Source organism: Wyeomyia smithii, chromosome 2 (assembly GCF_029784165.1).
Source record: "Wyeomyia smithii strain HCP4-BCI-WySm-NY-G18 chromosome 2, ASM2978416v1, whole genome shotgun sequence".
NCBI classification, from domain to species: Eukaryota; Metazoa; Arthropoda; class Insecta; order Diptera; family Culicidae; genus Wyeomyia; species Wyeomyia smithii.
This window is the reverse complement of record NC_073695.1, coordinates 1581400-1596940: the sequence shown is the minus strand read 5'-3', so window position 1 is coordinate 1596940 and position 15541 is coordinate 1581400. Positions and strand designations below refer to the sequence as shown.

Genomic DNA, 15541 nt, shown 5'->3' with positions numbered 1-15541 from the left:
AAGTATGTTGCATAGCGTCATGGAACAGGGCCTTCCAGAAAGCATCGCTCTCATCTTCCTTTTTCTTGTCACAGCTAAGTTTTGTTTTGATTATTTGTTCCATATCTATTGTTTCAAAATATTTCATTCTTGTTTTGCTGTTTATATCTTTATCTGAGGGGTGTATCTGATGAATAAGATCCACATGCTTTTCCGCTATGGTCGATAAATAAGAACCGTTTGAGATCTCTCTGTTCAGTGTGGTGCTTATAAATTTTTGATTTGGCGTTCTATAATATATGGTTCTAATTATGTCTTTTTTGTCAATGCTTCAATTCGGAGCTTCATGGGAAGCTGGCCTGATTCTGTTAACATGACATGAATTGGCGTGCTTCGCAGATATCCCATTGCATGTCTAACATACGAATTCTGTACAACCTGTAGTTTTTCCAAATTCGAATCTGCTGCAATACCATATATTGACGCACCATAGTCCAAACGGCTTCGTACTAATGCATTTCCTATTCTCAACAGTGTCGCAGGATTTGAACTTCCAGTACGCCTGCCTAGCATTTTTAGGAGTCCCAATTTTTTCGTCGCGTTATCTCTTATATTTTCGATATGCTTTCGGTGTTTAAGACACTTGTCTATGGTGTATCCTAAGTATTTGTGCGTATTGACTATTTCAATTCTCTCCCCTTCAACCTGAACGCGAATATGATCGCTATTCTTGTTAGTGAATGGAATGGCCGCACATTTGTTAACGTTTATACGCAGATTCAACTTCCTTAAGTTGCTGAACAGGGTAACTAGAAAGTTGTTCAATGCAATTGTTGCCTCTTCAATGGTTCTTCCTTTGGCGAAAACAGCGAAATCGTCTGCGAATTGTACCAATTCGCATTTTTCATTGGACATTTCATGCAGCTTTGCGGTGTATAAATTGAAAAGTAGTGGGGACAAGGGGCACCCTTGGGGCAAACCTTCACTAACTTCCATTTCTATTCTGCCTTCTTCCGATTCTAGTACCATAACTCGCCTTCGCATGTACTCATACAACCATGAGAGTATCTTCTGTGGCACTCTCTGACCTATGAGTGTTGTAAGCAGTAGGTTGGTGTTAACACTATCGTACGCCATTTGTAGGTCCAAGAAAGCTACGCAACACTCTTGTTCATGGTCTTTAGTTTCGTGTATCGTGTTTACCAGGTAATTGATGCATGATGATGCTGATACATGTTTTCTAAAGCCGAAGGATAGTGTTGGTATAAGGTGATTTATCTCAGCTATCTCTGCAAGACGGTTTTTAATAACTGCATTTATGAGCTTCAACTCTACATTCATCAATGCTATCGGACGCCGAGAGTTTGGCAAATTTGGATCAGCATTTTTTTTCGGTATGGGTGTTACTAGTGTTTCTCGCCATCTGGGATACTTTCTTCAACGAAAACACGACTAAGCATTTCGCACATTTTTAGCTGTATCCCCGGTTTTAGTTTTTTAAGAATCCAATAAGACATCTTATTGCTCCCTGGAGCCGAGAAGGATTTCCTAGTTTTCAGTATATTAAGCAGTTCCTCGTCTTTAATGGCCATTTCATATCCCGACAGATCTCTTGGTGTGGCAACCAACGGTTCTTCTACATCTTGGTATTTATCTTTAAAGTAGTAATCCATAAATGCTCTAGCTTTCTCTGTTGATAGGACTGTCTTGGTTCTGTGTTCTCCAGAAAGGGACGTATCGATTCCTTTGACAATGTTCCATAGACAACGTGATGGAGTCGACTCGTCTATGCGTTCAGAGAGTCCCTTCGTGTATTTTCTTTTGGCACTTCGGATTTCTCTTTTGAGTAAGGCTCTTTCTCTTTGTAGTATTATGAAATTGGTTCTTGTTTGATTTTTGTTGTAGTCCCTGAGCGCTTCCCTTTTGTTTTGGTATAGGCTGTTTATCTTAGCCGTCCACCAAGTTTTAAGAAAATTTGCCTTTTTATTTTTGACTACAAAAGTCGCATCTCGGACTGCTTCGGCAAAAATTTCTATCATTTCATGTGGGTCATATATGAACTGAGGTCTAATGCTGTTAATCTTTTCAACTACCTTTTCTTTATTTAATCTCTTAATTTTTGCTTTGACAATTGGCGTGTTACCTTCTAGGGTGATCCACACACATAAGTGTTTTCCGCCTATTTCTTCCCCTACTTTCCATGTAGCTTTGGAAGCTATCCCTGCCGTCGTTAAAGTCACATCAATTGCCGATTCCTTCCTCCCCGGGGTTGGAATCATTGTTGCTGAGCCATCATTCAAAACCAGTAATTTTCCGTCTCCTATGAGTTTTGCTAATAGTCTGCCTCGACTGCATTCGGGGAAGGCTGGACTCCACGAGTTATAGTGTGCATTAAAATCCGCACATATTATACATTCATCTTCTAGGCTTTCTATGTATCCAAAAAAGTCATCTAATTCGTCTCGAACTTTTGTAGTGAGTGTGTTGTTCGGAGGAATGTAAACTGACAAGACATTCAATTTTTTGAAATGGAAACCATTAGGCTGCATAATTTTGACTGCTATTGCTTCGATTGTCTCCATATTTGGGAGTGTAAGTTCTTCGTATTGTATTCCATTTTTAAGCAGAATGCCGACTCCTCCGTAGCCTTCTTTCCTCCTCTTAGATATTAGTTTGTATGCTTTGAACGTAAAAAGTTCATCCTCTTTCAACCATATTTCTTGTAGCATGGCTATGCTTATGTTGTTTTCAATCAGTGTCGTATAAAGTTCTTCTCTTTTCTCCATTGGTCTTATACTTTCTATGTTGTGTTGTAGTATTTTAAAAACTTTGTTCTCCATTTGTTCCGAAATTTCTAATGCCGTTCTCGGTATTATTCGGCATTGTTTGTGATTCGACAATTTGGTTTATTTCGGAGAAAATTTCGATTAGTAGGTGATCTGTTTCAATATCTGTACGAGATGTGTTTAGTTTTATTTTTAGATTGTCTCGAAGGTTTATTAGCGGTTCCAACCATGGCTTAGCCTGGAAATGTTTTTGTAAGTCCTTTCTGAGCTGGGAAATGAACATCTCAAGTTCTGTCGCTCTATGTGGGTTAGTCAAATAGGCTGTCGGTGACTCATTTATTTGGTTATTTTCTTTTTGCACAGATTGTATCATTGTATTATCTTCCGCTCTTTTTGTGTCTCTGTTTTTAGTATTTTTTCTGTATGTCTGATTGTTTGGCCACTCGTATGAATTTTGCATTGGTTCTACTGCATCTCTCTGCAGTAGCTCGTACGGGTTCGGTGTTGAAAAGAGGTTTTTGGCGGCTTCGGCATAGGTAGTTTTTGATCTCAGCATCTCTCTTACTATTTTCTCTCTTTTGACTCTTTCCGGGCAATCGCGTTTGGAAGCATTATGGCCGTTGTTACAATTTATGCAGCGCGATTCACTTTTGCACTCCTCATGTAGATTATGTTTTTTTCCGCAATTACTGCATTTTGGTTTACCTCTGCAGGTGTTTGCTTTGTGCCCAAGTTTCCAGCACTTGGAACACTGCTTAACTGGAAAAATGTACAGTTCCGTTCTGAATGCACAACCGAAAATTCTGAACATTCTTGGAACGTTTTTCCCTTGAACCGTTATTTGTTGTGTTCATTAATTTTCCCTGTGGGTTTCTTCTCTTCATCCTTTCAACACACTTCACCTGAAATTCTGAGAACGTATTCTCAAACAACTCGTCTTCGCCAAAATCAAGTGGAATTCCTGGAACGAAACAAATGGTCTCTTTCCTGAAGCTTGGTAAGAATATTTTCAAGTTAGAATCCTTAAGACGCGTTTTTTGAAGTTTTGTGTAATCTTCTTTTCTGTTTAATTGCACCTTAAATCTGAAACGTCCGATTTTTGTTATCTCCTTGCAGTCTTTTAGACCCATCTCTTGCAGTAGTTTTCCTACTGCGAGTGGGTGTGTTGGAGCCCCACTGTTGTAGTCAACTGGTTCCAAGTAAAAGATGTCTGAAGGATTTTCTTCTGTTTCTATTGAGCCGGTTGTTTGGTTACTGTTTTTCCCGCCATTTATTGTGGACTGGGTTTCTGAATTTCGGGCGTCCCCCAACGTTGAAGACGCTGACCCTTGCGATCGCGTTAGCATTTCTGTGTTACTACGGCTAGCAATCCTCAAACAAAATGGCCGACTTTAGTGCGACGCGCAATTTCAATTAATGACTCGATTTTTTACTAATTACACTCGAAAAGGAACAGTCCTAGCAAAAAGACTTTAGGTATCAAATTTAGAAATATTTAAAACGACTTCCTATCTCCCAAAGGCCGATGCGACCAGAAAGAAAAATATAATTTCTAACAAGTTGAAAAAACTTAAGCTCAAAGTCTTCCTAACGTCAGCTCTGCGCAAAGACGAAAGACGAACGAAGATCCTGTGGTTACCCGTTCTAGTGATGGACCAATCGCAGAGTGCCGGTATAATGCTGTGAAATACTGTTGATAAGCAATGAGTATAAAAGAGAGGTGAGGAGGAAACTTACTAACACTTGCACGCGCCCCTCTGCTCATCCTCCTCTGCCCATAGTTGATGCCAAATAGTGACGTAGTTATTTGGGTTTCCCATTGAGTTCATCTAGTTGTTTACATTTGAAGCATTTACTAATACTAGAAAATTTCACTCTCCTCCTCACCTCTCTTTTATTCTCATTGGTTGATAAGCATGCTTCAGAATCGTGCGCGGTAACATAAAATCGATATATTTGACAGTAATAATAGCTGCTTGTTTTTATTTATGCTTCCGAAAGGGTTGATTGAAAATCACGTTCGATTTAATGTATATAAATTTTACAAATTATTTGACTGAGTGATGAAATATGTAAAAAAATTGAATTGCATCCAATGAATGCTGTAAGAAATAAAAAATCCGAATTAATCCACCTAGCAGTCAGACCCAGCCTTTCTCATTCTAATTTATTATTTGTTAAAACAGATTTACATGAACACTTCAATCCATTAAAAGGTTTATTCTAGAACATTGGTGTTGTTTTCGAAGTAATAATTGAAGTACAAAATATGAAATTTGACGTAATGTTAAGAAATAGCGAAATAAAATAAATGACTTAATTTTGAAAACTTTATTCACGAGAAATACCAGGAACGTTCAAAAATAGTACAATACCAAATTTAAATTATGTTGAGGCCACATATTTTGATCAAATCAAATATAGTTTTTAATAGTCTTTGAGTTTCTTTTCTTTCCCTAACTTATGAACCACTTATCAAATTGTTATGAAGTTTGAGAGATTACTAGTTAGATTACATCTCTAATAGACTTTCGTTGTTTTTACAATTTATTACATATCGGTTGAGATATAAGTCCGATTATAATCAAATGAAATGGGAACCTATAGGGCAGCCAAACTTTGCCTGTTGTATTTTAAACACAACAGGCAAAGTAATAGTCCGATCAATAGGCTCTTATGGCTTAACTAGACCTTTTGTATTATTATGCGCTCCAGGAAACTGGAGCTCGCGCATCATAAGACGGAGGTCACGGTTGTGAACAACCGTAAATCGGAGCAACAGGCGGTGGTCAGAGTCGGAGACTGCACCATCACCTCGAAGCGATCCCTGAAGCTCTTGGGGGTTATGGTGGACGACAAGCTCACGTTCGGGAGTCACGTCGACTATGCCTGTAAGAGGGCCTCATCGGCTATTGCAGCACTATCTCGTATGATGTTCAATAGCTCAGCGGTTTATGGCAGCAAGCGAAGACTTCTTGCCAGCGTGGTTTCGTCCATACTTAGGTATGGTGGGCCAGTGTGGTCCAGAGCGCTAGGTACTAACAGTTACCGTGGTAAACTGGAAAGTACCTACAGGCTCATGTGCCTGAGAGTTGCGAGTGCGTATCGTACGGTGTCATACGATGCAATCTGTGTCTTGTCCGGCATGATGCCTATCAGCATCGCCATCAAGGAGGACAGAGAGTGTTTCGACCAACGTGACACAAGGAGCATACGAGGTACCAGAAGGTCATTCTCGATGCTCCGCTGGCAGCGGGAATGGTCCAACTCCACAAAGGGCAGATGGACGCACCGACTCATACCGGAGATATCCGGCTGGGTCGGGAGATGACATGGTGAAGTGAACTTCCACCTGACACAAATCCTGTCAGGCCATGGTTGTTTCAGGCAATATCTGCACAGGTTCGGACACGCGGTGTCCCCCATGTGTCCCGAGTGCGTGGAGGAGGAGGAGACTGCTGAGCATGTCTTCTTCGTATGCCCCCGTTTCGTAAGAGCGAGGAGCAACATGATGGCTGTGAGCGGGCCTGGCACTACTCCGGACAATCTAGTCCGGAGGATGTGCGACGACCCGGACATCTGGAACGCGGTCTGTGCGGCCGCCTCTCAGATTGTTCTGAAGCTGCAACGTGTGTGGCGGGTCAACCACCAACACGCCAGTGGTAGCTAATTACCAGTCTCCAGGTAGTTAGCTAGGAGGTTACAAGAGTAAAGAGGGTGCATCACGCACAAAAGCCACTCCCCGACGTAATACTTAACCGTCGTTCCGGGAAGACCAGGGCTGGAGACTGGAGGGGTTTTAGTGGGTCGGGACAGGGATCAGTAGGTGCCTGGGCGAGTGTAACTACCCCAGCATCTCTCCCCTAGTCTCATCCCCACACCCTGAGTTCTCTTCTCAGGTGTCTGTTTGCAGATTTCCCCGCCACCTTTAAAAAAAAGACCTTTTGTATGATACTGATTTTGTGAAAATCGGTCCAGCCATCTCTGAAAAACATGAGTGAGATTAAACAGTCTCCAGAACACGTTTCTTCCCATAACTTTCGAACCTCATATCCAATCTTCAAAAAATTCAAAAGTTAAGGGTTTTTAGGAGCCCGTTCATTTAGAACCAATTTTGTTCAGATCAGTTGTGCAGTTTCTGAGAAAACTTTCATGATTTTCACATTTTGATCAATAACAAGCAAACTAAAACTCCGATTACAATAAAATTGAATAGGGTTCTATTAGGCAACTAGACGTTCCATTTGAGAATAATTTTGTGAAAATTGGTCCAGCCATCGGTCCAGTTGCACATACAAACACATACAGAAAATGCTCACCTCGTCGAACTAAGTCGTGTGATATATGCCATTCGACTCCTTTGGAGCACTTATACACCTTCGTTCTGCCAGTGATTACTATACCTTTCTAAGAGAAAAACAAAAATGACTTCTTAGACCGATACAAACAATTCAGCGGTTGCGACATCGATCGGGAAAACAAGCCTACACGCTGCATTCATACACATGTTTTGTCATTACCAGGAAATGATTCAACTAAATAAACATAAAGAATAAAATTCAATTTAATTTATTGTACGCTTTTTTTGAATAAAAAAAATGATTTGAGTAACAGCGCCAGTACAGACTGTTGTAATGTTTTCAATAAAATGTTTCAAATGAAATATTTCATCGAAATATTTCTGAATCGTCTTTATTATAAGATTTTTGTTACATTCATTTACCCATTTACAATACTGTAAGTTTTCACTCCATCGATATTTTTCTGTTTTTGATATTCGCTCCACTCTTCTGGGTGCTTTTTCTTCCGATGAGAACATAAATTAGCTGATGATTTAAATTCTTTTCCACAGTGCACGCATGAGTACAAAAGTTGTCCAGTATGAGTAGCCATGTGTTCCTAAAAATTAAAACCGGATCAGTATCAAAAACTTATATTTCAACTATAAATAGTGCAATGTTAAACCATCCTACCTTCAATACAATCGCCCGTTTGAAAGCTTTCTCACACATCGTACACTGGTGGGATCTCGTTTTTGTGTGCTGATCTTGTATGTGCTTTCGCAGGGCATGCGAATTGGGTGATTTTTTCCCACATATTTGGCACTCAATAGTTTCCTCCCGATGTAGCGCCAGGTGTTTTCGCAGTGTATTCGTATTTTTCATGTATTTACCGCAAAGTGTGCACTGAGCTCTTTCGGTATCCCTGTGTTCCGATAGGTGCACTTTCAGAGCCCCTGCGGTTTTAAAAGTTTTGGAACAAATATCGCACAGAAATTTGTCGCTGGTATTAACGTGAACGCTCCGGACATGGTTACGAAGATATCCTTGCGAGCGAAACGGTTTCTGGCATTGATGACACGTGAATACGACCTGCGATTGGTCTTTCAACTTATGATTAACAAGATGCTGGTTAAGCTGGTGTTGCTTTGCGTACTTTTTGGAACACAGTGCACACTGAAACAATTTCTGTTCTTCTGGAATGTGCATTAATAATCTGTGTTCGCGAAGACTTCGCTTAGATTTGAAATTTTTTGTGCAATCACTGCACTGAAAGGATTCAGGATTAACGTGAACTCTTAGGTGCTCCTTAAGGCGGTTTAAATAGGAGAAGCGTGAATTACAGCACCTCACGTATCCATTCTGATTGTGTGCTCTGCTGTAGTGCCGTTTAAGTAAACCGAAGGATTCGAATTCCTCTGAGCATACTTCGCATATCATCCGACAGTGCAGAAGAATGTCGTCGTTGGAAATCGTTACTGTCGAGCTCTCCTCGCTTTCTTCATTAGTGTTTTTCGAATCAGCGTTGCTGTCTTCGGTTTTGTCGTCAATCGCGAGCGCACTATCCGTGATCTGCAACTCTTCCTCTCGCTTGATGTCAATACTATCGAATTCCACCAAAAAATCATGATATTCCGGCTCTGGTGATATTGGTCTGTTTTCAGTTTTTATCTTAAGTTCCTGAGGTTTGAACAATTGCTCAACTTGGCAGTAAAATAGGTGAAATGCCAGCAGTTTATTCCAACACTCCTCGCAAATTCGAAGATTTTTTGTATCTTCTTCCTGAAAAACTTTCACTATAAATTGGAGTTCTCTTCTAAACAAAGGCGGAAAATACCTTGAACCAAAAGTGTTTTATAATAACCTCTTCAACGCGAAGCGTCGACAACTGTTCCGAGAAACCATCCACTGAATTAATAATGTTTTGTTCCTTTTTAATTTGGCCACAAAAATTGCAATGTTGCTCGTTGGATTCCATCGCGTTGTTGTGATGATTAGGGATGGGAAACCTATCGATAATTATCGATAGTATCGATAGTTACCGACTATCGATAGAATCGTTAAGCTTTCCGCGTTATCGATAGTTATTGAAATTTTCCTCGCATTGGCATTTATACTCCACAATGACTTTGTTTAAAGAGAATTCGATGATTGTTTGCTTTCACATGGAAATCCTCTTTAAAATTGTTAGAAAATTGAGGGATACTCATTTTCGCTCACTCTACCTTATACGGACAACGACAAGATTTCGCCTAAGTGCGAATTATGTGTGCGAATAAACTTTTAAATATTGTTCTTGTCCACAACGGGAGCAACATTTTGTTGTTTTTCTTCATCTGGTTCTAGTTGTCAAACTATCGATAATTATCGATGGCATTAGGGAATTTATCGATAATTATCGATAGCCATTTTAGTCGATATTTTCCATCCCTAGTGATGATTGTTGTTTGTTCACTGACAGTTGATCTGACATTTAACTTGTTGACTAGCCGCAATGGAATATATAAAGGTACGGAAATGGTTTGAATCTAGGGTTTAAAGGGCTTTATCTGTTAACAGTGATAACGTAAAACTCCAAAAACATTAGGGATCATTCAAATAATACATAACGCGCTCAGGGGTGGGGGGTATTCAGCGAAGCGTTACATTGCGTGAGGCAAACATGTAAAATTGCGTTACGTGGGGGTGGGTGGGTATTGAAAATTGCCAAATTCCGCGTTATGTAATATTGGAATGGTTCCTTATGGAAGAACAAGTTATGTGCTAGCTAAACCTAAGGGGAGACATCTGGCTTCTTACTCTTCCTACTCACTCACCTCGATGATCCCTGCTGTATTTTTCGTAAATGATGCCATTCACTCGGAAAATACTTGGATGTTTTAATGCTTTTAAACAGCATTATGTACAATTCCTCCTGCAGGCGATAGTTTTATGCCTTGTTCAAACTACGCTGGATATCACCTGATATCGCCAGATGATATCGGATATCACCTCGAGCGTTCACATTAGAGTGAACTGATATGGTTTGACATTTGCTTCGGTAATTGAAAAGAGAAGAAAACAAAAACAGGTCAAATCTAAAACAAGACAACAAGAGCAATGGGATTAGGATAGAGATGTCAGCGAGATGGCTCGCACCAACGCGAACTCTCATATGCAGTTGTCAACATGGCGGGATGAAAATAGCAAAAATATTTCCTTCCTTTTTTCTCGCATGCAACGCGGAGTGCGAAATTTGTAGGGTTGCGTCAAATGTGTGTTGGCCGTGTTGCGAACTGCTTGAAATGTGGTTATTATTGGTTTTCGAACATGATATCCGCGATAGCATGTAGCCGAGGTGATATCCGTTGACAGCTCGATTGTATGGGATATCAGGTAATATTGGTGATTTGGCCTCCATAGCACGAATCGCCTGATTTCAGGTGATATGCGGTGTAGTGTGAACGGGGTATTACCTTCTGAGGGTTACCGGAGAATCTGCATCTTTAATATCCTTAAAATCAAACGTGTCATCCATCAATGATTATGATTCATTTATTGACCCATCTGTACTGACCCAATTGTACTCTTTGCACAAGCAATATGCCTCAACAGGTTTGTTACAAACCAATTTCAAATGCTAATAAATCGGTTAGTATTCGATGGATTTCCTTCGTTCTTGTAGCAATAGATTGGAAGATCTTCTAAGATTCTTCCCAAATGCAGATAATTGTAAATTTATTTTTCAAACTATTGTACTATTGAAAATAGTCAAGCCTTGTCAAAACGAAAACTTCGGTTTCTGATTGGTCGTTATATGATTGTTTCCTAAGCACGGTCGATAGAATCATAGACCTTGCCATTTTAAATGTGCTATTTGGCCTATATAAGAGCCTGTTTTACCCGAAGCCGCTCATTATAATGCTAGACTGCAACAACAGCAGTCCTCTCTTAGCAGCAGCAGTGGATACAGCAGCAGTAGCAGTGCAGCGGACAACGGCCACAGCTTTGGTATGGCAACGGATAGCGGAGCGCCTCTCAGCATCGATAGCAGGACCAGGTGATGCAGCGCAGCGGATACCAATGACAACGGAAGCGTCCACTACTGTGGCAATGGGGATAGCGCAGCGGTTGACGTTGGTCTCAGCTTCTATATATAAGCAGGGCCAGCTGATGCAGTGTGGCATTAGTGAAATGCTGTCTCTGAGCGATAGCAGGCACACAAGCAAATGCCTCCAATGAAAAGAACGTTCTGGAAAGCTTTTCAGTGTTTATTTTCCCCCGGAATACTTCATTTGCACTGCCAGTGATAACGCAAAGATGTGATCGGCATCAGACATTGTATTAAACAACAAATTTTCTTTTTCAGGATGAAATAAAAACCTAATTGAAGAGTTAATATTTTCTCTTAAATCAATTAACACATTCAAGAAATTTGGAACAGATATATATTTGGTTTCGTCTCCGTGTCTCAGAACGTACTGAATTATCTTTTCCTTCAGTCATGAGCACAACATCCGAAAAGCTTTCATTATCAGCATAGAAAATAATTTTTCGCATAATTAAAATTCAAAAATTATCAAGTCCAAATCATGACAAGCAACTAATTTATTGAGAATGGTCAATCCTTGTTGAAGCGATTCGATTGATCTGGTTAGTCGTTAATATGATTGCTTCCCAAGCACGGTCGACAGAATCATAGACCTTGCCATTTCAAATTTGCTATTTGTCTGTATAGAAGTAAGGATGGGAATTATCGACTGAAATGGCTATCAATAGTTATCGATGATTTCCTACTACTGTCGATAGGTTTTTCATCCCTATATCAGAGCCTGTTTCAATCGAAGCCGCTCATAATAGTTCTAGACAGCGACAACTACAGTCTTCCCTTAGCAGCAGCAGGCCGCGGATAGCGGCCCCAGCTGTGGCATGGCAATGGATAGTGCACTAGTTTCAGCGGATCTCAGCATCGATAGTAATCTAACTTCATCCTTGCGGTCGTGGCTTTGCACACAACCCTCTTTTGCACTTAATGGTATTGCCATATTTTTTTGCACTTTCAACTACGAAAAAAAGTGTGAAATCGACTGTCAGAGTGGGGGTTTATATTGAGGAGATATCTCGCTAAACATGTGAAAAGGGCCCATGTGCCATATGTAAACAAGCCACAATTTCACGTTTTTCAATGAATACAAGCTTAATCTACTCGTACAAATAAGATTGTTTGATTAAGGGTAAATTCTTTTATCAATAAATCTTATTGGTAAGAGCAGATTTCGCTTGTATTGATCAAAAAACGAGAAAATTTGGTTTGTTTACATATGGCACATGGGCCCTTTTCACATGTTTGGCGAGATATATTTATTTTCAGGTCCCAGTCTACTAAAACATAAAGTTTGATATGTCGCCAGCCAGGTAACATGGGAGTCGCGTTTATAATTCTCGAGTGTCTTCATATATCACAGAATATGTGGCAATGACTTGATGTCGCTCTTAAGGAGGTAATGCCATCTGCCAATACAATATGAGACGATTTCCAAGTGCTTCTAGTGCGGTTTTATTGTTATTATTATGATTGCCTCATCAACCTAGAAATTTCGCGTTTGGCTTTTGGTGGAAATATTTGTAGAAGCTTTATCGTTAATTATTAGCTTTATTAACTTTATTAACCTCTGTAAGTAACCTCTGAAAACTTGGCTGTAGAGTGTGCTCATAGCGGTAATCGAGAAGTTCTGATGGTACGCTTAATTTTAAATGATGCGCCGAAAATGAACTAAACATTCGTACACATTATTATCATTTTTAGGATGGCAACACCGTACAGTCGTCCACATGGATACTAAAAAAATTATTTCACCTTTCAGCAGTCATGTCTTAGCCTCGTCGTCAGTTGATTTTGACGTCAAGTATACATCAAATTAACAGTGTATAAATTAGTTCGACTTTTGCTCACGCGCAGCGACAGTCATGTCCGATGATTTCCTCAAGAGTCAGGTATCTTGTTCTAGTCATCTTTGCTAACTTTTTCAACTTTCGACTCGTATAACTGATGGTGACGGTGGAAGTCCTGGGGAATAATAAAGTGCACCACAAAAACCGTGAAGGTGTTAAATTTTATGTTTATGTATAATTTTATATATTTTCACCATAATTGATCATTATTTTGTTGACCATACAATAGGTTTTTGAACCACTAGTTAAAAATCATTGTGATGAAGCAGTTTTGAAACATTCTAAATTCATTGTTTAGCAAAAGAACATGAAAAACGTGTGAAAATAAATCCAGCTTTCCACGAGCGATAATGGCGGATCGATTTGACATTTCATGTAGGTTGTCAAACTGCTAGTTCATTGGATATTTCCATTTAACTGAAATTAGTTAGATGTATTTGACACATAATGGAGGTTGCCATACTAATAGTTCAATGGATTTTCCCATTGAACTAGTATTATTATATACTAAATCCAACCAAAAAGTGCTAGTTCAATGGAAATATCCAATGAACTATAGTTTGATAACTTACATTTAATGTCAAATCCATCCGCCATTTCCAAGAGCGGTGGAAAGCTGGATATAACCTTTTTTGTACCTGATTGCAATACCTTTCAATGTGTTATCTTTCTTGTTCGTTTGGCTCAGATTTTGATATGTTCGTGTGGCTCACTACATTCTCTTCGCATATCTCTCTCTCTGAGTATTGCTATTGTCGACTAGCGGCAATAACCATTTTACGAGACGTTTGTGAACTCAATTCATGAATGAAATTTTGGCAGAAAGCTCGGAACCGCTGACATAACGCATGTAAAAGCAGCATCAATATCAGCATCAAGAACCGCTGACATAACGCATGTAAAAGCAGCATCAATATCAGCAGGATCCGTGACACCTGTCAGTTCGTAAAATGGTCTATAGACCTTTCTACGTACGAATGTGTTAGTGCCACTAGTTGAGGAAAATATTTATAAAGCTGGACAAAAATTCAGTTGAACACTCATTATATGTTTTAAACTTGTTTCTGAATAAATTTTCATTTGTTAAAGCAGTGCAAGCAGTAATCAATACTGATGATCTTGGTAGTAGGGATGGGCGATACTAGCATCGATAACAACGGTATCGATACTAAGGGTCGCGGCATCGAGTATTTTGGCATCGATACTCACCGCGAGAAATGAGTACCGGTATCGGTACTTTTTAAATAATGATTTTTGAAAAAAAAATTGCAGGTCTAATACCGATACTATCGAAGCATCGATAATCGATACTCCTCCAGTCGATATTTCGATACCAGGCATCGAAGTTTATTGAAGTATCGCGATACCAAAGTATCGATACTTTCGTCAGTATCGCCCATCCCTACTTGGTATACTGACCTAAGAGAAGAGTGGCCAAGTGACTTCTTTCTCTTCTTCTTTGCTATGAAACATATCCCCGGTTGAACATTATTTTCGTCTGCCTTACGCAAAATCCAGTGCAACTAGAAAAATTTATTTATTTGATATTTTTATTTAACAAAAAACACATCAATGAAAATTAGATTACAAACAACATATAAAACGAAACAACAAAACTTCGTCCATATTTATATCATCATACTACCACTGCCAAACTTTTTTTTTGTTTTTTTGATTTCTCCGGACTTTTTATAGAGAGCAGAATGAAAAATATTCGTCAAAACACTTAATTCCTGTTGCAAAATCAAGGGGAAAATTGCTTGTTTTCAAGAAAAGCTTGATTTCACGTTACCACGAACAACTAAATAAACAATATAATAATAAAAAGAAAAACCTTCACTGCATTTTCGACTATTGCGTGAGATTTTAAAATTTGGAATATCTTTTTCAGATTTTTCGCATATTTTTAACCACTGTCGATAAGGTTCTGCATCCTTGGGAAATCGAAAAAATTTAACGACCAAACTCTTGACACTTCATTCAAATTCTTTTTTTGCTTTTTTTTGTCGCAACGAAAACAAAATTGTGTCCACAATATTTCACTTTTACTTATCTAATGATTGGGTCGAGCACCAGCTGTTTAGCAACACGGCAAGCTAAACCCCTCTTGAATATTGTCACACACGCGTGCTGTCAAAATCAGCCAATCACGTTTGGAGAAAAAAACCTGGAGCAAACCGAGGTATCATTTTGGCCACTATTCTCTTAGGTACTGACTAGGTTAATGCAAATATGAACTGATCGATTCACTATCATGAATCCGGTCATTCAAAAATACATCGAATCAATAACAATTAAAAAGATATTGGATTTGTTTGAAATATCTTGCATTTAACGACGACTTGGGTTTTTTTTTCCATATGCATTCGGTTCCACGTTACTGGCAAAAGTAACCAGCGGTTTTTTGAGCGCCCAAAAACTGATCGTTTTCCCAAAGCCGAAGTCAACCGAAATACTACGATTTTGTGTGTAGTATACATATTCTGTTGCGTTATCCTTTTGACACATTTGTTGTGCAAAGCCAGGACATTTAATGTGCGTTTTAAGAGGACACATCGGTTGATG

The 15541-nt window shown here is 39.3% G+C and overlaps 1 protein-coding gene across 1 annotated transcript; it reads right to left on the bottom strand.

The window, feature by feature from the left end:
• Positions 1-7416: 7416 nt before the first annotated feature.
• LOC129722269 (transcription factor grauzone-like) lies at positions 7417-9311 on the bottom strand. Its single transcript, XM_055675592.1, has 3 exons — positions 8883-9311; positions 7739-8827; positions 7417-7664 (listed from the first exon to the last, which is right to left on the bottom strand). The coding sequence occupies exons 1-3, from the start codon at positions 9021-9023 to the stop codon at positions 7485-7487; spliced, it is 1410 nt and encodes a 469-aa protein (XP_055531567.1). The 5' UTR covers positions 9024-9311; the 3' UTR covers positions 7417-7484.
• Between the last annotated feature and the right edge of the window lie 6230 nt (positions 9312-15541).